The 23,261-nt window shown below is 36.9% G+C and overlaps 2 protein-coding genes across 3 annotated transcripts; one reads left to right on the plus strand and one right to left on the minus strand.

Annotated features, from left to right (window-relative positions):
* The first annotated feature begins 557 nt into the window (after positions 1-557).
* On the plus strand, positions 558-11,841 carry LOC139972159 (GDP-D-glucose phosphorylase 1-like). 2 transcript variants are annotated; one of them, XM_071979146.1, is made up of 10 exons: positions 558-988; positions 1,892-1,972; positions 3,000-3,116; positions 4,258-4,365; positions 5,045-5,250; positions 5,654-5,756; positions 6,183-6,283; positions 6,589-6,761; positions 7,511-7,576; positions 9,266-11,841. In XM_071979146.1, the coding sequence occupies exons 1-10, from the start codon at positions 935-937 to the stop codon at positions 9,382-9,384; spliced, it is 1,128 nt and encodes a 375-aa protein (XP_071835247.1). In that variant the 5' UTR covers positions 558-934; the 3' UTR covers positions 9,385-11,841. The 2 variants fall into 2 exon arrangements, with proteins under 2 accessions (XP_071835247.1, XP_071835248.1); XM_071979147.1 differs by having other exon boundaries at positions 559-988; positions 6,589-6,734.
* Positions 10,725-22,996, minus strand: LOC139972158 (BRISC and BRCA1-A complex member 2-like). The gene is made up of 11 exons (XM_071979145.1): positions 22,800-22,996; positions 21,708-21,784; positions 21,187-21,284; positions 20,535-20,726; positions 19,718-19,795; positions 18,636-18,736; positions 16,764-16,863; positions 16,167-16,237; positions 15,385-15,467; positions 14,590-14,743; positions 10,725-13,531 (listed from the first exon to the last, which is right to left on the minus strand). The coding sequence occupies exons 1-11, from the start codon at positions 22,919-22,921 to the stop codon at positions 13,465-13,467; spliced, it is 1,143 nt and encodes a 380-aa protein (XP_071835246.1). The 5' UTR covers positions 22,922-22,996; the 3' UTR covers positions 10,725-13,464.
* Positions 22,997-23,261: the final 265 nt, after the last annotated feature.

Below are 23,261 nucleotides of genomic sequence, written 5' to 3' on the forward strand. Positions count from 1 at the left end.
AAGAACGACAGCACTTCCAGTCGTCGGACATTATAGTAATGCTTTTTGCATTCAAAACGAGAGGCTCATTTTATTGACGGAGAAGTTAATACACTTGTATTCGTAAACCCAAACGAACCCTTAAAAATTGAAGCGTTTGTTGGATCTATTTCTGCCATACTGATTGTCCTAGTTTGACAGTTCCTTAAATGTTTATGTAAAATGACAATTTTTGTACCATATTAGTGTGGCTCCAATATGCTACCTCCCAACCAGATTGGACTTGCACTCGCAACTGAAATTGACCAGTATTTAGTTGTTGTCCAAATCAAGTCTACGGTTTTACTTTTAACATGAACATTCCTGTCATGATGATATTTGGCAAATGGATACTAGTTTAAAGTTCGAGTGTACTTTTCTTTTGCACAGACTTATGTTCATTACTGTACCTGACTACTGTATCGTAGCCTACTTACATTGGCAGAGAATTAGTAACAACACGAAACGGATAAAGATATTTGATAGCTGTTCTTTGAGGTATCCCTTAGATGAGCTTGTGTATCAGACATATGCACCCATTTTTTGATTACGTAATATCCGTAAACGTAAACATGTGTTGTGGCAAGATTTTATCCAAACTAATCTAACTTGGTGGAAAATTAGTGCTTAAGCTCCTTAACTTCAGTGAGGATTGCGTATGAATGTATTAGACGATATTCACTAAAATATGGTTGTCAGAAAATCAAAGGCTATACTGAATATTCGGTACCTGACGAAAAATTCTCCATTCGTTTCATTTTTTACTGGCTAAGGCCTACCTTAGGCCTAGTCTAGGCCCACTGTTGTTACTGCTATAGGCCTACCAACCGAAACGTTCCAAGTTAAAATAATCAGTTCAAGGGATCCCAAACATACAAGTGTAACTGTATGCGTGACTTGCATTAACAGGAGAAAGATGGCCACTAACGGAGTGGAAGATGTCATAAATCACAGTCTGCCCGTAGTGAAGGTAAGATTTGCAAGGCAGTTCTGATCTATCACAGTATATGACACGGCACTGGGGCTTTGAGCTCAGACCTACAGTGGTGGGATGGATAATTTATGCCAGATCTAACATAATATTACTTGTTAGGCTAAAGCAAAACAAACTACATATTTCAAAATCATTGAGCAAATATCTCGTTAGGCTAGGCCTATTTTTCTTACAATCAAATGGCTCCAATATTATCAGCTTTAGAGGTTGTCCGTCGACGACTACCTGTTAACATAAAATTCAGATTGCCATGTAAATAAATACCCACAAATACTTAAAATGATTACTTGGTATACCCTCCATCACTTTGGAAGTACTGTAATGAACTAAAATAGTAGTAGGCCTATGATCCACCCAAAAGGGAGTTTTACTGGCCCAAAGCTGGTGTTCTTTTTCACCAAACCTGTATACATCTCTTCTACAGTACAATTGATCATTCATTTTCCTGCTAACCAAATGTACTGTCTGGACAACCAAAACATAAGACCTGGTTGTCCAAGGGACATTTTAGTCAATTTATGTGATACATTTCGGCAGAAACAAAACTTAAAAGACAAAAACATTTATATTTGCGGTTTTAATATAAGAATTATTTCTTATTGGTTTTCATTAAGCTTTAACAAAGTGTGCTAAAAATAACAGCATAACAGGGTTGCAGGTGCTGGAGGACTTCAGCTATCTGATGGAATTGGTCAATGACATGGACAGGATTTCAAAGATTGTAGGTAGTCAGGGGTGGGGGGGCCTAAATTCTTCTGTCTGAATAAGATACCTGGAGCATTTATGGAAGGGTCCATTGGCAAATGAAGTATTGATTCTTTCTCATATAGCTGTTGGTTCATTGAATTTTAAAGTCATCTGTCCGTCTTTTTGCAACAGGTGGAAAAAGACAAGCATATCCGCTACAGTACTAAGGATTTCATTTTTCACTCAGAATGGGGGACAGAAAACAATAGTAAGGTATGAAATGTACATGTTCTTAAAGGCATTGAAGACTCGCCCCAAACTGCTTGCCACACTCTGAAAAAGTTAACTTTCCGTTGCTTGCAAGTGAAGTTTTCTTCTTGTCGCTACAAAATGCAGACAGTAATGAAACGTAAAACCTTGTGATGTTTTTTCTAGACCTGAGATGTCCATCTCTGCTATACATACACTGTGTTGTGCGTATTGAACGTAGCTGTATGTATTGACTGTATACTAGTGTCTAATTACAGACGGTAGCAAGCAGTGTGTGTGTATTTTCTGGGACCGATGGTGGTGTCTAACACTTCTGGTACACCTCATTCGAAACTAGATCAGATTACCATCATGAGACGTTTCTTTGTGCGCTAGTCTTCACACCCTTTAAGCCCACCTGTAGAAGATTTTAAGAAGACCATTTCAAATTTGAACATCTCAATCCATGAATTTTCAGTTAATTTTCTGTGGCAGAAAATATTAACAGTTAATGATGATGATGTTTTTTTTTTTTGTTTTTTTTTAGGAAACTTTATATGGTCTGCTAAATATTATATAATTATGTAAAAGGCTGCGTCTTAGAAAGTCTTCCAATATTCTGGGTGTTATAATAGTATTTATAGAATTGCTTGTATAGAAATCTCATTGAGTGATGACAGGTTAACAATGCCTGAGACAATTGGTTAATCCCATAGAACAAAGAAGAAGATTAATTTAATACATAATAATTGAAGCTATGGTGCAAACTATCTGCAATTCCTCCCTGTAGTGATTGTTTTCTATCTTATTTTTTGAATAATAATCACCAGTTTTGGTAAAATTGGTCCCCAAATTCAAGGGACTGCTTTCTGTGATAGTGAGAATGAGATGCCTTAATTAGTCATCAGATACAAAGAAAACAAAATAAACGCCTACATAAGAACTACGTTCTTTCTTTCTTATATACTGTGTCCTTGTTTGGCTTCGTTTTTTCTTCGTTTTTCGTTTTTTCTTTAGTATTAAATAAATAACTTCTTTTAATGCTTGATAGTTTGATCAAGCCCTGCAGGAGTCCTGGGACAGAGCCAAGGATGGTGGACATTTCCGCTATGACTTGGTAGATCTCACCACAAGGATTCTACCAGGAGAATATGGATTTGTTGCTCAAGTAAGACACTGACCATTATTATCAACGTAGAGACAATAAGTTATACTAATTAATGCCGTCTTATAGTCTTGAGTATTAGTTAATTCACAGAATTAACGTAGAAGTCACTGAACCTGTGTCAGTTACCTGAAAATGCAATGTTTGGATGCTTCAACTCACTCGAACAAATTCTACTAACACACACAAGCCAAAATTCTGTATTAGAGTTGTTAATATAATAAATGCAATCAAAACACTGGCTGTGTTTTCTCACAGCCTGCATAAAAACTACTTCCAGCAATTTATATGTAGTTGAAAATATTGTGTTCCTTTTGATGGACAGTTTCTCTTTTGAAATGCTGTAGACTGGGAGATTATATCAGGTACAGGGAAGGCAGATTTAGGCCACATTTACTTCATGGATCAGCTCATTGTTAAGCATTAACTTGGACCCCTGCATAGACCTTGTGCTCGTTCATACTCCCCCGCCACCACCACACCCCCCCCCCCCTTGTGATCACAGAACAGTGAGTTGAAGTTTCTTTACTAGAAAAAAGGCACGAAAGCATTTAGCTGTGTGATATGCAGCACTGCTACTTATGCCTACTACTATTGTGCCAAATTAGGAGAGTAATGTTTGGTTCAAGCAACAACTGAAGTTAAAGGTCACTATTGATCCTGGGTCAACCCCGATCTGCGTTTGCAATACCAATTTAACACAGAGCCCATGGTCTGATCAGCACTCTATCCTAGTCTAATACTGGGTTCAGATCAAGGGGTCTGATAAAAATTTAACACGAAGCACTGGGTTCAACAAAGTGCTCACAGTCTAATGGAAAGGGGCATCAATACTCAAGCAAAACAAGTCTTTGAAGTTTCAAACCACATGATGTAATGTAACTGCTGGCAATACTTTGGCAAAGTATGATGATTAGAAGTATGTTACAATCAGATGGAAGGATCATATTAAATAATATAAACTGTGTGGTCATGGATATATAAAGTTCAGCTAGTTTTAGGTTATCCTACTGTTTTTTCACAAATAACTGCACAGGAAGCATTTCTCTGTAATAACTCTAAACAAATGAGTCAGAATTAGTGTGATGGCTCAAAGCAATGTGTTACACAATGACTTCTTTGGTTCTTTTTTGGTTTTGTATAGTTGAATACAAAGAGGGCGACACACAGGCGGAAACCACAGGAAATGAGGAGTCTAGCTCAACCTTTTAATCCTAATAATTTTAATTTTACCAAAGTCAAACCTGGAGAGGTAAATGTTGTTTTATTTTCAATTCTTTTAAAACTTGCAAGTTATATTGTAGTTCATTGCTGTCACTAATGCTTTATGAATAATAATAATATTATTGTCTAACAGCTCTCACATCCTGAGACAAAACTTTCCACATTACTGTGAGAATGTGTTAGGTAGGTACTGTAGGTAGTTCATTTATATTATTATTAGACAAGTTTATTTTAAATGCTACAGTAAGTCATGATATTTTGGTTAGTTTAGTGAATATTGATCAACTGTATGTTGGTTTCGATGATATTCTAATGTTATCTCCTCAAACCTAATAATAGGATATGTACATTCTTTCATGTAATGTCATTCTGTATCTTTTCTGTTATTTATGAGAGAAATTTAAGTGAACCAAGGCCTACAAACTCTTATGGGGAAGTAGATTCCATGGCTTGCCGAATTTGCATAAAAGCATCAGGGCATGAGACAGAAGTCGTTCTTGTGAAGATCTCTTATCATTGGGCAGAAACCTTCATAATGTTTATGGGAAACTTTGCACACTGAACTGGTGTGAATCAGTAGGCAGTGGAATGTGTCATTTTGATAAAGAAAAGTATGACCAGGAGCTTAAGGCAACCAAGGAGAAAGAGACTGGTAATAAATGGTCATTTAAGTGATACACTTATTTCTTTCATTCCTCCTTTGACAGATTTTAATGGAAATATCCAAGACTGTTAACAATGAGAAGGGGAACCAGGGTCAGGGCGTTAGCAATCATGTGGTTGTTATTAACGTCAGTCCTTTAGAATATTGTAGTATTCTGTTAGTTCCTGACATCAACCTTCATCTACCTCAGGCTCTGACCCTAGACGCACTTGTGGTAGGCATCGAGATGATACTTCTAAGTGCCACCAGGTACACTTTGATTCTTTGCTTGGGTGATATAAAGTACTGAACTATGATGCATTGACAAGAAGAATTTATTAAACCTCAGATTCTCCCTCCATCCTCACTTACTTCCTACCTCCAGATATCTAATGATTCAAAACTTACCCTACCCACCCTACCATCCCCATCCACCACCATCCCCATCAGGGAGCAACCCCACCAAGCTCCCCACACCATCATCCAAACCCTACCATCTTCACTCCCACCCCAGACACCATCTCTGCCCTACCCCAGCCATCACCTTTTGCTTGTCCACAATACCGAGAGTTAAGGTAATGCAAGTGAAAAATTTGTTTATTGGTCATTTTATAACATTATCCAATTTTCATGGTTCTTTCACATCCATGGTTGCCGCTTTTCTTCTTTTCAGGAGTTTCAGGGTAGGATGGAACGGTCTTTGTGCTCTGGCTTCTGTTAATCATTTACATTTTCATGCCTATTACTTGGACTATCAGCTCAGACTTGAGACAGAGGTATGTAAAGAAAGCTCTCTCCAACCTTCACAAGTACTAACATTTCACTTTATAGCTGTCACTCAGGATGAATAGAAGTGAAAAGAAAACGGTGCAAGTGGGGACATATTTTGATGGTATATGCACCTTTTGATCACCTTCCTTTAAACATATGTGCAGTTGGAAACTCGAAATGGCTTCATTATTGTAGACACCAGTAAATACATATTTTCTCATTTGTTGCATGGGCAGTTAAGGTTCCTTTGGGGTTAAAACTTTGGAATTGTGTGTCTCTGTTGTTGACGTATCTCGGTGATATCATCAAACTAAAAATTATACCTTCCATATTTATGTCCTTGACCTCTGAGTGTTCATCATTAACTTCTTCCATTCTCATAATTTATTTAATTGAATTGGGTGGTTTTATTTCTATCGTCTCTTCTTTAGCCAACACAGCAGCTGATTGGTCCATGCCATATCCTACCATCATGGCCTGTGCCAGGATTTGTCTTTCAACTAGAAGATGGTGATGTTAGCTCTCTAGCAAGGTATTTTCATTTTCAAGATTTGAGTGTACAACCCAACTTACTGCTTTTACTGGGTTAACAGATTGTTTTTCCTAAAACTATTATATGAAGCTATGAGAGGCTGATCAGTGAAATTTGATCACATGTTCCTATTATTTGCATAATGGCAAGCAATGACAAAATTACACAACTTAAACTTCTATGCTCTGTGGTTTTCTGTTTACTATATCCTGCATTAACACACAGTGTTAAGAATTGAAAACCTTGCCACAGTTGAGCCTAACAAGGCATGCCCTTTAAATATTCCGATTTTCTGCCTCCATCAGGAACGTTCATACTGTCGCAAGATACTTCCATGAAAATGAGATAGCTCATAATGTGTTTATGATGAGGGGTGCTGAGCTTGGAGACAAGACTACTCCAGAATCAACGACCCTGAGAGTGTTCATTTGGCCAAGAAAGCCAGTTTATGGTGAGGACTCTGCCATTCAGCTACTCAGTGAGTAGTCAAAACTACCATAATAATTTTTTTTTTTTTTAACATCTTAAAAGTATATATATTGCACACTGGTGGCATGACTATCAGTTTAAATATAGATGGGTTACAGATACAAATAATAACCAGTGAAAGTGAATCCACTGTGAAGGGCATCATGAACAAACAGCAAAAGTTTTCCCAATGATGTACTTTGCATACAGTGTCTGTTGGATAATCAAGAGTTTATTAGATGATGAAATCTGCTGAAGGCAGTAATTCTTTTTGTCCTCAGCAATGAAAATGCTTCATGGTTCTTGCTTAGTGTTTGCACTGGGTATAGTAACTTCAGACCTGGGTTTATATGCTGAAATAGTTGGTTGGTCACCACATGCTGGCAGTGCCTGGACAGTCATTCATCTCATCCAATGTTAGGCATCGTTTAAGTTTAAGAGCATCCATGAGTTGTGGAATATTCCAGTACACACATATGCTGTAACTTCCATGCCATATTCCTTCCTATACGAAACAAACAATAAGAGGTTCTACATTTTTAACGATAAAAGTATACTGTTAAAACATTGGGAGACCTGTTGCTATATTTTCATAACAGCAACATATTTACGACTTATACCTTCTCTAATCCATGCATGCCAATGTTGATTTCGCATGCACCAGGACTGATATCTTAAACAAATTATTTATACTGCCCCATTATATATTATCCCATTATTCATATATCTATTTTTTCTCTCACAAATTTCACTTCCAAGGTGTCAAAGATGTAGATGCCTTTAATGTGGCTTTTTGTGAGATGGGTGGACATATTCCTGTCAAAAGTAAGTAATTTTTGGCAGTTAATATCTCCTTAGATATACATAGCCATTTTTCTATAGTTCCATAAAACTTCAAAAAGCCATTTTCATTTCCCCTCCACTGTGTGCAGCCTCATTAGTGTAAAATGCCACAAATAAAGGGATAAATATGTATCAATAATCAATTTTTTACTCAGCAATCATTTGTGAACTTTCACTGCCATGCTCAATGATGGAAGTTAATTGATTGATCAATTGATTAATTGATTGAACAGATTGGTGAATTGATACTGTAAATCCCTGTTTTCTTAAAGGATTTGAAAAATTCAGGAAGATTATTGCTTATAGGTTTCAAGGATAGACTGGAATGATGTACTTCCATAATTACTCAATTTAGTTCTTTTTAAAGCAGCATTTTGCGTTGGGTCGCTTTTTTACACCTTTTTAACATGTGCATCGATTTTTTTACATGTATCAATCATAAAACAGCAAACAATCCAAGTTTCACCCTGCCAAGAGCGTTAATTAGCGAGTAATTAACGATTTATATCGATAACAAGTAAAAGTGTCCTCGACAAAGTTTTCATATCTCCAAATCCGCTAGTTTGAATTCCACCAATCAGTGAATAGTATGTTTATTCATGAGCATTTTGCGTTTGGTCGCCGTTTTCTACTTTTTTGACATGTCCATCGAGTTTTTTACATACATCAAATCACAAAACAGCAAATTAAGATATTAGCCAAGTTTTTCCCTGCCAAAAACGTTAATTGGCGAGTATTCCACATACAAAATTAATCGCATTCAGTTCCCAAACCCACTAGTTTGAATTCAACCAATCAGAGATGCAGGTTTAGTTATGAGACGTTGCTAAAAATAGATTCAAGACTTTGCGTTGGTACAACCATGGAGGTTTTTACCTCCATGGTACAACCAGGGAGTTGTTATGCAACTCCCTGGTACAACTGCCATATAGACTGTACACAAATCAAGCGTGGTGTTATATTACGTATCTGTCAATGACGTTCGTAGTGTTTAAATATTCATATTATGGGCGAGGTTTATTGGGTTCCCAACGGAAAATATCTTGGAGAACAACAAAGTTGAAAGTTGCAATTTTTTCGACTTTTATGCCACCATTTGGAGTAAAATATAAATAGATAAGCTAGTTATGTATGTCGTTATGGCATAGTGGAGTCAGTGAGGTTGAAAAAAATCATAGTCGAGGACGCAAAATGCTGCTTTAAAATCCCTGTCTTGCTGTTTGATCTGTTTTCAGACTTTTAGCCTCTCAATGCATCGCCCCCTCTTCCTAGAGATGATGATGATAATATAGTTATTCAGCTATCCTCTGTATTTGGTATCTCTCCTTGCACCATTCATATTTATCTATCTATCCATACAATGTGATTGATTATTATTCCTTTTAATATTGCATCATTTTTTATAAAAATTAAATTTCTGGATCATATTCTTTTATCTTAAGTACTACTCCTAGTTTCAATTTGAAATTTGTATTTTATTATCTGGTGTAGGTGGATGTGTATTTTGGGAGATAATCCATTGTTATGTTTTTAATTATCACTACAGATGGCACCCTGCTCATTGCATCATCAGCTCTGTTTTTATTAATATTGTGGGGGTTTGGTTTTGCAACTTAAGTTATGTTTTCTAGTTTTATTCTCTTCATAACTGCTTTTACAACCATCTTACAGATGCAGATTCCTTCCCCTTGTTGACTGACCAATCAGCTGTGGAGGTTATAGAGAAGGTCAAGCTACCATCTGAAACTTTTGCTTTGATTCAAAAGGAAATTTTTCAACTGTTTCAATGATTTAGTTTTTTATGAATACTTTATTATGCAAAACAAAAAGCAGGCTTTGATAAACAGCTAATGAAACCTACTGCCAATTACAAACTGAAATTTGGTGTCCAATTATTTGGGTCACCCCAAATTAAACACTTCGTCACACATTTTATATCAGACAGTTTATATGAGGGTTGAGAAACTAGTATCAATACCTGAACACTAAAAACTAGGTCATCATTGTATTGAATTCAACATATTAGTCAAGTTTTATTGCATGTCGGATATCATAGTAAAACATTTCCCTCTGTCATTTTTAGAAGTTTTCTACAAACTTTAATTTAGCCCATGACAGGGAAGTTCTACTATCACTTCAGTAAAGTTTAAAATGTGTGATATTGAATTTTGTGACAATTATATTTCATTCCAAAGTTATACACCTCATTCCAACAAGCTTCATTCATTTTTTACTGTAGTATCTTTTGCATTGCTATGTAAAAGAATTTCTTGTTGCCACTAGTATTTAGCCTAGTAATGGTTACATACACTGCAAAGTGTCGTTAAAAGTCACACACCTCCTTGATGCATTTTGTTACACTAATACTTGAAACAAAAAAACTGTCCATGTTTGTGTTTGCAGGTTCATATCGTGAGAGGCATTAGTTTTCAAGCACAGCTAGCAGCAATATGATATTAAAAGATGAGTTTTGATTCTGTCAGATATTAGAATATTGAGCCCAAGTCTGTGGGTATTTTTTTATCACTAAAGGAATGAATGAATGTTTTCATCCTTCGCATTGTTCACCATTAAAAGTTGTTCCTTTCTATCGTAATGATCCATTTTAACTTCCAATGTACAATTTTAAGCTTCACAGTGGTATGAATCCCAAGAATGGAGTAGATTGTTGTTATTTTTTGTTTACAATAAAAGATCCTTTAACACAGCTGTTTGGTATTCATTACTATAATTGCAAACAATTGTTTTAATTTATCCAGATAAATTTCTAGCTTCAATCTCCTGCATGAATCCATTGAAGTATTTCTTCTCATTACAAGGGTGTAAATAGCTGATATTTGATAGTCCACCAGTGACTCCAGGGAGGGGGACCCAGGGCCAATCATCTGAAAATTGTTTGGCACTAATAATAATCTGCAAACATAGGGGCCAGGGGTTCCAAATGAATTTCAATGAGTGGCAGAGAGTAATATTGGTTGGGTGTGGCCAGACAGAACCAGAATCTCATTACATAACAGTTTGGAATTATACTTCGGATATTCCATCTTCAAGTCATATGTTTATTTATTTATTTGAAATATTTATGAATTGATTTTTTACAACACAGAAAAGAATGATAAATATCACAAACTTGTCTTGTTTATATCTTTATTGTCTTTCTAAGTCGTTTTGTGCCTACTAAACTTTTTCCATATGCAGTTATCCACATATAGTATTTCATTTACAGTATATCATTTACAGTGTGGTTCCTACGGTGCTTAGCACCATCTCAGTCTATCTTAACTTTACATATTGTGCCTTGCATTTTTAGCTTTGCAGAAACACATTATAGTCCCAAAATGTCAAAGTTTACCTACTTCCATGAAATTAACCAAAAACAATTAAATTGGCCACAATCTATATAAAACATACCTTATTCTTAAAGATTTATTTTTTACTGGATTTGTAAAGCAACTTTTAATGACTATATTTAGGAAATTTCAGTAAGCCAAATGCAATTTTGTTCCATAATTTTATAATAATGAATCTCAATTTGGGAAGAATTTGAACAAACGTGCAAGAAGTTCACTTAGCTAATGCAAAAACTAATGGAGGTTTACATATGTATACATAATGCATCTTTCCTACATTCAACCAATGATTTTAATTTGGTGAGGTAATTGAAAGCACAGTATTACCTTCCTACCTGCTCTATAACAAGCTAGAACTGCTATTCACTTTTCAGCATGAACATAATACCCCTATACCATATGTGAGAGTAGTGTGTGTGAAGTAAAAGAACAATAGCAATGCATCATCGACCATCTCAAGGCATATAACAGCCTGGTTACATGATACAAAATAGCCTGGTCACATGATATAAAACAGCCTGCTGTGCAAGGGGGGTGAAATGTTGCCATGCCCCCCCTCACCTTTCATTGTCATTCGGGAAAAAGGTTCAGTCGGGTGACTCTTTACACTCAGCTGGGTAAGAGTTAAATCACTGCCACGAGTGAAGACACCTTTTCCAACGACGCACAGAAAAAGAAACAAAAATAGTATATGTTAGCACAACTTTGCGTTTAAAGCTATTGTAAATCTTACTTATAACCTAACGTCCCCTACGTGGGACTCTGATTCAAATTCACCAGGGCCACTACCTCTTTTATAAAATCCTTCATTTGCCTCTGGACCTTCCATAAATGTTCAACACCTACCTAAATCAGTCGCAGGAATTTATAATCCTCCCCCCACCCCACCCCCCAACCTTTGAAATCTTTTGCATGCCACAGTCTGGTCACATGATAAGGATAGTACTATAAGAAGATTGTTAAATTTGGCAGTTCAGAATGAATCTCTTGTTTTTCTAATGGGAGATATTGATTATTTTTGCTCCAGCAACCCTCTTTCATGCATTAAAAAAAGAATTTAACAAAACATAACCATAATTCGATCATGGGCCGTTACTTGTTGGAAAATCGAACTTTCAAAACAGCTGTTAGACTTTTCCTATTACTAAATATTTTACAACTTTTTCAGCCTTAAGAACACCAAAACACCAGTTATTTTTAACCCCCCCCCCCCCCAAAATGATACTTTATGCATTTTGGTCAGAGGGCAATATAACAGTATGTGAATTATCGACCACGTTTCATTCCAGATATGAATGAAACAGGTGGTTTAAAATAAATTCCCCAATTATTTAATAATGTTTTAAGTCTAATCCTATTGCTTATTGTGATGAATTCTTCACTATATGAAAATAGAAGCATTGAGGTTATCTGAGTATTGAAGTAGATGAAACTATCCATATCAAGTTTAAATAAGGTCTTTTGCAAGTGGATGGTATATACACACTAGCATACAAAATTAGGAGATGGTAACAATGTTGTTTGCCTTCAGATTATACACTCACAGTCAAACGACTTTGGCTAATTGAGTGGCAATGGTGATACTATAGGATATGGGTCCCATAACAGTTTCCTCCAAGGTACCAGATAGGAACATCACTTGGAGCAAAAGGCCAGGGAAAACCAAACTCTCACTACCCCTCAGTAGCCAGGGTAGGCCAGTAGGGTGCTCAATACCCCTAGATGGATCAATAGCCAGGGTAGGCCAGTAGGGTGCTCACTACCCCTAGATGGATAATTAGTCAGGGTAGGCCAGTAGGGTGCTCACTACCCCTAGATGGATAAGTAGTCAGGGTAGGCCAGTAGGGTGCTCACTACCCCTAGATGGATCAGTAGCCAGGGTAGGCCAGTAGGGTGCTCAGGCTGGCATCCCTAATTGAGAACCCCCTGCTCTAGGATGAACATGTAAACCAACACGAAACACATTCATATTTGATTATATTCCTCCAGAAAATAATGTCCTGTTACATTAAAGAGGTCATAACTGCAGCAAATATGCTATAATATAAAGTAAACTCAGTTCGCAACTTCAAAAAGTATTTTCTCTCACGGTCGATTCACTTCTGCACATCACTGAGTCACGTTCTTATCTCCTTTTATAATCTAGAGGTCATAGCCTCCTACAAAGTACTCTTTTACGAAGTTATTAGCTACAGATTTTGGTACAAAAATTAGGACTTTTCACATAAGAGGAAGCAGCAAACCGCGTACTGTCCCGAAGAAACTGACTGTTCCTTAGTTGCTTAGTGCAGTATATAAAAGCAGGAAGAATCCATATTATATTATAAATAATACTGTGTTTTAACTTTCCATGAACAAACTCCTTCCATGGTGCTCAAGGGTCACCTGCTGGTGCATGGCCCTTGTGGGAAGAGCGCTAACAAGCCCGTCTCTTCTCATGAGTGTCCCTGATGAGGATGTTGGATTCACCAGCTTCTTCTGACCTCTGCCGGCTGTCTCAAGGTTAATTGTTCCTAAATGTTACCTAGAATATCCTGCAGTGACAGCTGATCTTTTAAAGTCTGTAATGAATTCCTCCATGAATGTTCTGCAAATGAGTTCAAATGTTACAGTCAAGATATGAGTGCTTAGCTACCCAAAAATTACCACATCCCATTTTTTAACAAAGATAGAAGAGTTTTGGGTTTCATTTTAAAGTATCCCAATTCGAGTCTTTTGTTTAATATTTCGATACACAAAGAGAGGAATGAGGGAGTTGGGATGGAGCTTTTTTTTTAATATTATCTATTTTAAAATGCAGGAAGCTCAACAGTATCTACCTTCCCCTCAGCTTAATACCTCCATCCCCTCTCCCCCTTCTTCCTACATCCACCCCCTGTCCCCCTTCTCCCTACATTACCAACAAGCCTTGTACACATGTTTGTTCTTGTGTTGCTATTTCTGTCAGCTAAGACTGATGTTCTGGCTGTCATCACCCTCTAAACACCTCCGCCACCCTCACATCCAATGAGAAACAAAATTCACTTTTTCAGGAGGACCATACAGGTAGTCTCTCCACACATCATCACTGCCCCCCCCTGGTGCCCCCCGGTTCCCCTGCCTTTGGTTCCCCACCTCTCCACTACTCTCCATCACCATTAAAACAATTAACTCACTTTGCTCTTACTGCCATTTCATTGCCAGTCCATCTAGGACTGTACGGGCAGTCTCTCCTCACATCATCACCGTACCCCCCCCACTGGTGCCTCCCCCTCACCATTAAAACAATTCACTCACTTTGCTCTTACTGCCATTTCATTGCCAGTCCATCTAGGACTGTACGGCAGTCTCTCCTCACATCATCACCGTTCCCCACCCCCCCCTGGTGCCTCCCCCTCACCATTAAAACAATTAACTCATTTTGCTCTTACTGCCATTTCATTGCCAGTCCATCTAGGACTGAACAGGCAGTCTCTCCTCACATCATCACCGTCCCCCACCCCCCCTGGTGCCTCCCCCTCACCATTAAAACAATTGACTCACTTTGCTCTTACTGCCATTTCATTGCCAGTCCATCTAGGACTATACGGGTAGTCTCTCCTCACATCATCACCGTCCCCCCCCCCCACTGGTGCCTCCCCCTCACCATTAAAACAATTCACTCACTTTGCTCTTACTGCCATTTCATTGCCAGTCCATCTAGGACTGTACGGGTAGTCTTTCACCGTTTGGTTGAACGGTCGGCCAGTCGAGGTGGTATGGTACACAGACTGAAACACAAACTCTGGCTGATCTTTAGGAAAGTACGGTGGAATATGAACTGCAGAAGAGAAAAGAACGTCCAATTGTACCATTAATTGGTAGTTTCTCATGCATTATGAATTATGTACCAAACAACTTGTGAAATTATCACAAGTATTTGTAGAACTAAAACACTTAAATCTCAAGGCAGCGTGTCGTATTTGCAAAGCGAATACAATCAAAATATACTTAAAAGAATATGTCAACTCGAGCGCATATAGCAAGATTCGAACTAAGATGCTATAAAATGCCCGTGGATTGGGTGAATAGAGACCTTGTCTTACTTCTGTAATGAAATGTAACCAACTGCTTTAAAGATAGAAGGGAAAATAAGTATCCATTTACCAATGTGATCATGTTGCTAGCCTTACTTGTATCACTTATTGAAAATACTCCCATTCGTTGAAATCATGAAGAACCACTAGATACTTGCATCTAAAGAATTTGTTAAAATGTTCATATTGACATACAAAACTTTGATCGAACTGGACGCTTCTGTCCTCAACATGAGATGAGATGCTACAAAAGCAGAAATTTAGCAGAGGCTGGGTGGACTGAGGAAGGGGGATGGGGAGGGAAATAGATTATGTAAAGTGCCCCCCCCCCTGCTCCCCCTGATCTCTTCATTGCAACTGGATAGACAAAGTTATAAATACTTACCATGTAACAGAAAATGAAAATCTTGGTTTTCAAACAGAAATGATATCTGCTCGAAGCTCTCTGCATCGTACTCCAAGACAGACCTGATGAGAGATAATGTAAACAGAAGAAAAATAAATTAACTAGAAGACTGTTATGTTGCTGAATTCCTCTAAAAGTAAGTGAAAAGTTTGCAATATGATCTACATGATCAACACTAATATATTTACAAATTTACTGGTTTATTGTACACAATTGTTACTTTCAACATGAGATGTGCACATAGCTTTGCTACAATCACAGTCAGAAAGAAATTTGAAAGATATGAAATTAGTTGATCAACTCTGTTACATGACTAGAGATTGCAAAAAATCTTCAATTACCATGACCATGTAAATTTATTCCAAAAAGCATCATTTAGTTTGAAGTGGGTATGCTCAGCTGCTGTTAATAAAAATATATATATTCTTGGGTCAAGGTTTTTCCCCGACTTTCGGAATCTTCCTATGTTTCATGAAAAGAATACAAAGCTGCTTTTTTGTCCTCAGTATGGGATGTATAAACCTTTTTTACTTTTTAAGCCTTCAGTTTTGCATTAATTATTACATTTTCATTACTTAACACTCCCCCAGATTGATTGTTAGCAAGTCACATACTTCATTACCATAAAAATCATGAGAAATCATAATTATGTCATATCATTCCAAAACCACCAGTGCTTGTGCACAAATCTTGACTTATTTGTTGTTAGTTGAAGTGTTGAAGTTAGTTGAAGTTAGTTGAAGTGAATGTGATATACTCACCTGCCATAATGACTGAGAAAAGCTGCAATGTACTCTTGTCGTTTCTTAAATCCCTTAGCAACCAGGTCAATCTTGAGGTCAAGGAAAGTATGAAAACATCTTTGAACTGAACCAGATAATCTAATCTTCCATGTCTTGATATAGCTTTACCACTATTATCTTATCAGTCAGTTTAGCAAAGAAATAACTTCACATGTTCTGAAGTCATACATTAAGACCAAATGTATGACTTCAGAACACAAAGATATTTCTTGAAACTCTCTGTTTGGTATGAATGAATACCCAGCAATCACCACCACTCCTAAAGGCTTGGTGTTTACATGGTAGCTTGAATTTTAGTAGTATAATAAAGTCATGAGATGTGGAAACAAAATTAATACCAATTCATATTTTAAATTATGTTTGACTTAAAAAATTGATAACGCAGATCTGACATATATGCCTACCAAGGTAGATTAATCAAGTTCTGGCATGGTGTAAATGTTTCTAATTTACAATCTATGTTGACCTTTATACTACGATATTCATATAATTTGCAAACATTTGATTCAGATATATGCAATGTGCAGAAGTCCACATGAGTGTAGGCTGACTTACCATATTTTCTAAAAGTTCACAGACTTGTGGTACGTAGGTGAATAAACATCCATCGTTAGGGAAGACAGGAATCCTAAGACTGTTGGACCCACCGAGGGCGCTGACAGTAGAGAAAGACACCAAATAATTTATCACATCCCAAAGAAAACTCCTATTGTTTGCATTTATATACAGATCCAAACAACCAAAGGTATATATGCCATTGTAAGCTATTCAATGTGATTCATTTAGTCGGCAAACCTTAAAAGCAGCGTGTGAGTTGCAACAAGAGATAATTTTTGATCCACTGGGTTAATCCCATTACAATTAAGCACTTTGTAATTAATGAAACTGTCCAATGTAATTTCCAAATGAACACCCAAAATTTTGATTTTTAAAAAGTGGATTTCAGTGTTGGTTTGAACTTGCAGCGTGATCAAATACTAGGAAAACAATAGTTTATTCAAACAGGTTGTGTCAGGATTAACAAAGAATCGTTAATAAATTACTAATAAGCAAGCTTTCAGGGATAAAGGCTTTGTGACATCATTATTTTATCAACTACCATCACATTATACAGTACTTGATACACATCCTAAAATTGCTACAAGCTGGGAATGAAATGCAAACCACTGCTTAAATTATCCTTTGAAAGCTGTGTGTGTTAAACATGATTCTGGTCACTGCTTGATTCTTATAAGCCTTTCAACCCTTGATGTAAAGGTTTGAGAGATCTTGCAACATCCAGAGGTATGCAAGGGGAGGGGGGTAAGGAGTGGATTGCTAGAGTTGAAGAGTGAGTACTGAAAGGATGAAGCTTATATCACCCGATGGTGGGTGCCACCTTTTGGAAATACATAACGTAACTTACACCATTGTACTTTGCTAATCATAGGAGGCAGGAGGAATTGGCAGAGGAAGGTGAGGAGAGGAGAAGGGGAGACAGTAGGGCAGATGGGTAGCCTAATCTATCAAAAACTTGAATATTTACTTTTTCAAAAGCAAGAGAATAAGTAAAGAGCAGTGGCGGCGCCAAGGGGGGGCTTGGGGGGGCTTTAGCCCCCCACTGAAGTAGTCAGCCCCCCATTAGCCCCCCAACTGAAATAGGCACAAAAAAAAAACCTCATTGAAACAATATAGCCTACCCAAATTTTGTCAGCCATAACGCAGTGCTACAATGGTCAATGGAAATTTTGATGAATTTTGTTCTCATACGGCAATGTCGTGTGCGTTTAACAAACAGCGTGTATACAGACTAAAACAGGAGTTGTGTCAGAGAGCGCGATATAATAATTGAGCAAAGGAATTGGATCTTTCACAGCAGGTAATATTTTAGTGATACGAAAACTGTGAATTGGTTTCTTCCATTCTAATTTGACTAAAGTTACTCACAAAAAAATGCAGATTTTTGGAGAAATTTTCAGGTGACAAAAGCCTCGCTAAATGCCACCATTTTGCATGTAGGCCTTTCCAGGATTGGGAAAAATTTCAAAAGGGGAGGGGGCACCCCCTCCCCTTATACCCCTCCCCCAGGACGGCGATCACTCAATCTTGTAAGCCACCCAAAAAATTGGCTCAGCCCCCCCTTAGCCTCCCCAACTAAAAATTCCTGGCGCCGCCACTGGTAAAGAGCATATTACTTGGAAATGGATTTTCATATGATTGAATGTAAACAAGAGAACTCTCAAAACAATAATACTACAAGAAATACTAAATCCGGAAGCAAAAACTATTCAAATGCAAACAGTTCATACTGACTTCATCAAATAAACTTGGTCACAATGTGTCTTAGTCAAAGTCAAATAAAACAAAAACAAAATAATCCAAACAATAGCTTTATTGTGTTTTATAGCTTTTAATCTGTTGTATTAAAACAAAAGAGTTTTCTCTTACTATTCTACACTAGGTGACAGGTAAAGCTGTGGATACATCTTCTCGCCTGGATGTTGATACGTAACCAAGAGGATAGCCATATCTTCTCCAGGACTTTCAAGCTAGACAGAAGACATATAAATAAAGCAATGACAATATCAGCTTGTTTCAAATTCAACCTAAACTTACTGATTCTCTCCAAACGTTCAATAAATGCTGGTCTCAAATCAGGAAATTGAGGTTAAAAACATTCTTTTCTTGTCGTGGCACTTCTTTCCATTCTAAATTAATTGAACGTCATATGCCCATTTGAGATTCTATATGAAAATAGTAAAATGGTGGCTGATATGTTAGCCGACAGATTTTGGAGGACCAATATGTCACTAGTTTCATCCCTTCAATGGGAATGTGATATATATTTGTACAAATAATATGAACATTCATCAGGCTAGGCCTCTATCATGGCTGTACAAATGACCAATGTGAGTGAATATAGGGTGGCGATGTTGGTGGAAGGCCTTGTCCCAAGACTGAGGGAGACAGGGATCAAGACTGTTCATAATGTTGTAAAGTGGACCAAAAGATGCAAACATTGGTTTGGGGGGAGGGGGGGGAGGTAGGGATTGGATTAATATTTGGAGTTTTGAAATCATAACTCAGCAGCTATCTGTCAATGTACAGGCTCCTATTGACCTAAGTGCCATTGTTGTTAGGTAGGCATCAGCTTCCCTACAAAGCTCTTGGAGATTAGAGTATGGTGCATATGGGTACATGACCTACAGTATGTTAACATAAATAACATGTTTTGGATGAAACAGACCTAGAGATAACTAACTTTGGTAAATTGGAATGATTTTGAGAAAAACAATAGTTGACAGTTGTGTTCTAAATAATGAATACTCAATAAGCTGATTTGAGTCAGGGTTATTCCCCAGGAGATAAACGATGGAAATTAAAACAAATCAGAGGTGATGCTGGTGGTGGTGGTGGTGGTGGTGGTGGTGGTGGTGGAAGAGGAGGTTAGATGGGTATCTCAAAAGAACACAAATTTTTGCCCACCATTTAATGTCAATTTATGTTGAATTCTTTAGTCTTTCACTTACCTTTGTAAAATATTCAGGTATTTCAGAAAAGTTCACAGGTAGCCTTATCAAGAATTTTACCACCGTTTCCCACGTTTGCTGTTGTAAAAGATATATAAAAAAATTCATTGGACTAAAATTTTGAGATATTCATAGTGCTGACAGGCATGAAAACGGTTATGAACAGTGGTTTAGGTCTATCATAGCGCTGAGAGGTACCAAATTGTACACAGGTTAATAAATAAGCTTTACTCAGTACTGCATAGGAGACGTATAAGGAAGGTATAGCATACATTAGTATGAGAAAATTCTTAAAATATCTAAACATGGTACATCCATCCCTCCTTGCATCTATTTTAATTGCTTGTGATATTCTAAGTTAAAGGGAAAAGGTAATCAATATTTAATATTCAATTTTTTTATATTTTTTTTTATATATATATATATTTTATTTATTTCTATCTTTGTTTGTCAATTAAACAAATACTGTACAAATTGTACAACACTGCCACCAACCATTGGGTTCTTGATTTATTACTTACAGTAGCTCTTGTTAACCTGAAGAATGCCCCATAGACAACCTCCAAAGAATCTTTATCTTGAAGATGAGTCTACTGAACGCTAGAAGAAACTGTTCACCTACAAGCTATGTATAAGAATCTCACAACAAACTGAACTTTTGTGATAAAAGGTAAATGTTAACAACACAAGAACTATTTACATTTGTTTCCATCCAAAAGCAAGACAAAAAGATACCATTTATCTTTAAGTTTTGAGGTAAATAAATATGATTAGCATTGTGAATAAAGTAATTAACATCTTTGGCAAGGGAACTTACCATCATCCTTCTATGGGGCATGTGTACCTCTACTTCAGTGAATTTCCTTGTATTCATGAGTGAGGCATATTCAAACTGAAGCCTGGTGTGTTGACTGATCTCCTCGATTTGGAAGGCTTTGTAAAACTCGATTAACTCACAGATGACAACCTTGAGACTTAAAGGATCGTCTGGATCCCACTTGACTAATGACTGAGGAAATCGGAAGAGAAGATGACTGTTAAGTTATAAAGAAGCTAAAATAGGCAATTTCATAACTTTATGGAAATTTCAAACATTTCCAAAACTTAAACAGTTGGTGTCATTCAAATGTAAAATAAATCTAACATCTTGGTTAAGCAGACCAAAAAATTTACTTTTGATAAAAAAAAAATAAAAAAAAAATATCATCAATTAGCCAACTTTGCAAACGAAATATTAGGACAGAGGTTATCACTTGATTTGGCCAAAGTTGGCATTCATTTGTAGTGTTTATACTGAATGCATCAGTATTAAACTGGAGCGAGAAACAAAGTATCTGGTGGGATGTAAATTATATATTTTTGGGTTTATATATAAGTTTAGCTATGAGACACAGAGCTCTAAATACTTTGACACATTAACATTTTGTTTTAAAAAAGCTACAAAAGAGTCTTCTTGCTTTTGTCCTTACTCTTATTTCCTCTAGAGGTGGTACAAAGTCATTGTCAGCCGGTCCAAAGATGAAATCTGGGGGATCCTCGGGATACATTGAATTGAAAAGAACCTGCCCTGAAAATTGGAAATGAACAAAAATGTGAACAATGTTTCTTTTGAATAACAAACGTGAGGAATGAGTTTTTATATAGTACGTGAGTTGTCAAAATTCATGTGATGGAATATCCTGAAGCATGACTTCACTCAACTTCACTCTTATATCTGTATTTTGCTGCACTAGCAGAAAGGGATCCAAATTCAATCCTCGACCAATTTTATATTTTCTGCTGTATAGTTGTGAAACAGTAAGGCAACTTGAATAAACATGCTGTCGATAACTATTAACCAGAATAATTGCTTCCCTGTATATGAGAGATATTACTGTTCATTAAATTCTCTCTCTCCTTCTAATGATTATTGTTGAATGAATTATAACCTGGACTTTGCAAGTAAATCACAATGATCTGATAATATTAAACTAAATTATGAAATACTTACATGATAATGTATGAGTAGCAAAGGGGATGTTGACTTGAATCCTATCATACAACTTCTTGCCATCAATAGAATTGCAGCTGCAAGGGGAAAAAATTAGTTTACGAGATGAAAATGGGGAATTGTTACTAACTCATTTCCATATCTACATTCCAATGATGCATTCCATTCCATGGTACAGGGCCCATGTCACATATAGACTGATATGTATGTCATTCATATAATACAAGAACTAATTTTTAATGCACATACCATAATCTCATATAAAGGCAGAAGCAATCATTTATACACCCTCTTCTTGCCCAATCCGGACTCGGAACAATACCACTATATAATACTCGAAACCCATGGGAATTGTTCGTCTCATTATTACTTTCTTATTGTCCTAATACTTCTCTAAAATGAACCCAGAGATATACAGTACTGTACCCACCCATCAATAACCTCATCTCTCGCATACTAACCTTTCATCATCCATTTCATCTATTCATGTTCACCAGACACTACATATTTACTTTTGTTTCTAGTCACATATGGTTAGTCAGCTCTTTGCTATAGGATTGGAAACTGTTTTATGTTTGGGGAATTTCAGAGCTGTCATATCTGCCTGGGTGTGAGGAATGTGTTTTTATTCTTTTTCCAGTAAGTTCACTATATTCAAATTCTTGTTAAATTTCAGTTACTATATTATGTTAGTGGCTAAAGTTTGTTTGTTACCTGCTCTCAATATATTGTAAACTTTGAGAAGCCTCTTTCTATTTGAGTTCTTTTTGTTGGTGGGGGTCACTGTTACAGTATTCACTAGGCAGAGGCCCTAAGTCTTTGCTAAGTGTTAAGATGTGTGGTTGAACAGGGAAAATGTATGCTACGGTTAATGTTCGTGGATATGGTTATAACCTCTTATAAGGGGAATTAAATCGGATAGAATTTTGATACGCACTACTTAAAACCATCATCCGCTTAAAGTGAAATAGTATTTAACGACATGACAAGCAATTCCATCTGCTTGGCTTTGGTCACACCCCTGTCTCATACCTATGACATGTGTACCAGTTCTGCTAATCGTACATAAAGACAACGGAGTGGATAGCTTACCTTGTTCGTGGCTCAGTAAGATGAACACGACCTCCTAGAACTCCTATATCATTATTTTCTTGGAAAGCAGCAATGAACGTTGCGATCTTTGGGTGAAAATCTTCCAGCGGTAACCCTGTCATTTTGTAAGTTATAACTGAGACGCGAGCTGTACCAATTCAAGGAAATACACACCGGTGTGAAGTTAGTTACTTATTCCGCGTTCCTCATTCGACATTCACGAATAAGTAACTGCAGTACACATGATATACATTTATGAAAAGCCGAATGCTTCCGTACGAGAATATCAAGAATTTTTAGTCGAAAAAGTACATTTTTCCAAAGTTAATTTGGGTTTAACAATGGGTCATATGAAACTTTCAAGACAGTGTAGAAAATTACCACAATGCGTCTTCCCGGTCCAAACAGTGCTTGACCAATTCGCATGACCACTTCACCATCACTTATTAAATATATGTAACG

This window comes from Apostichopus japonicus, chromosome 8 (genome assembly GCF_037975245.1).
Source record: "Apostichopus japonicus isolate 1M-3 chromosome 8, ASM3797524v1, whole genome shotgun sequence".
Lineage (NCBI taxonomy): Eukaryota > Metazoa > Echinodermata > Holothuroidea > Aspidochirotida > Stichopodidae > Apostichopus > Apostichopus japonicus.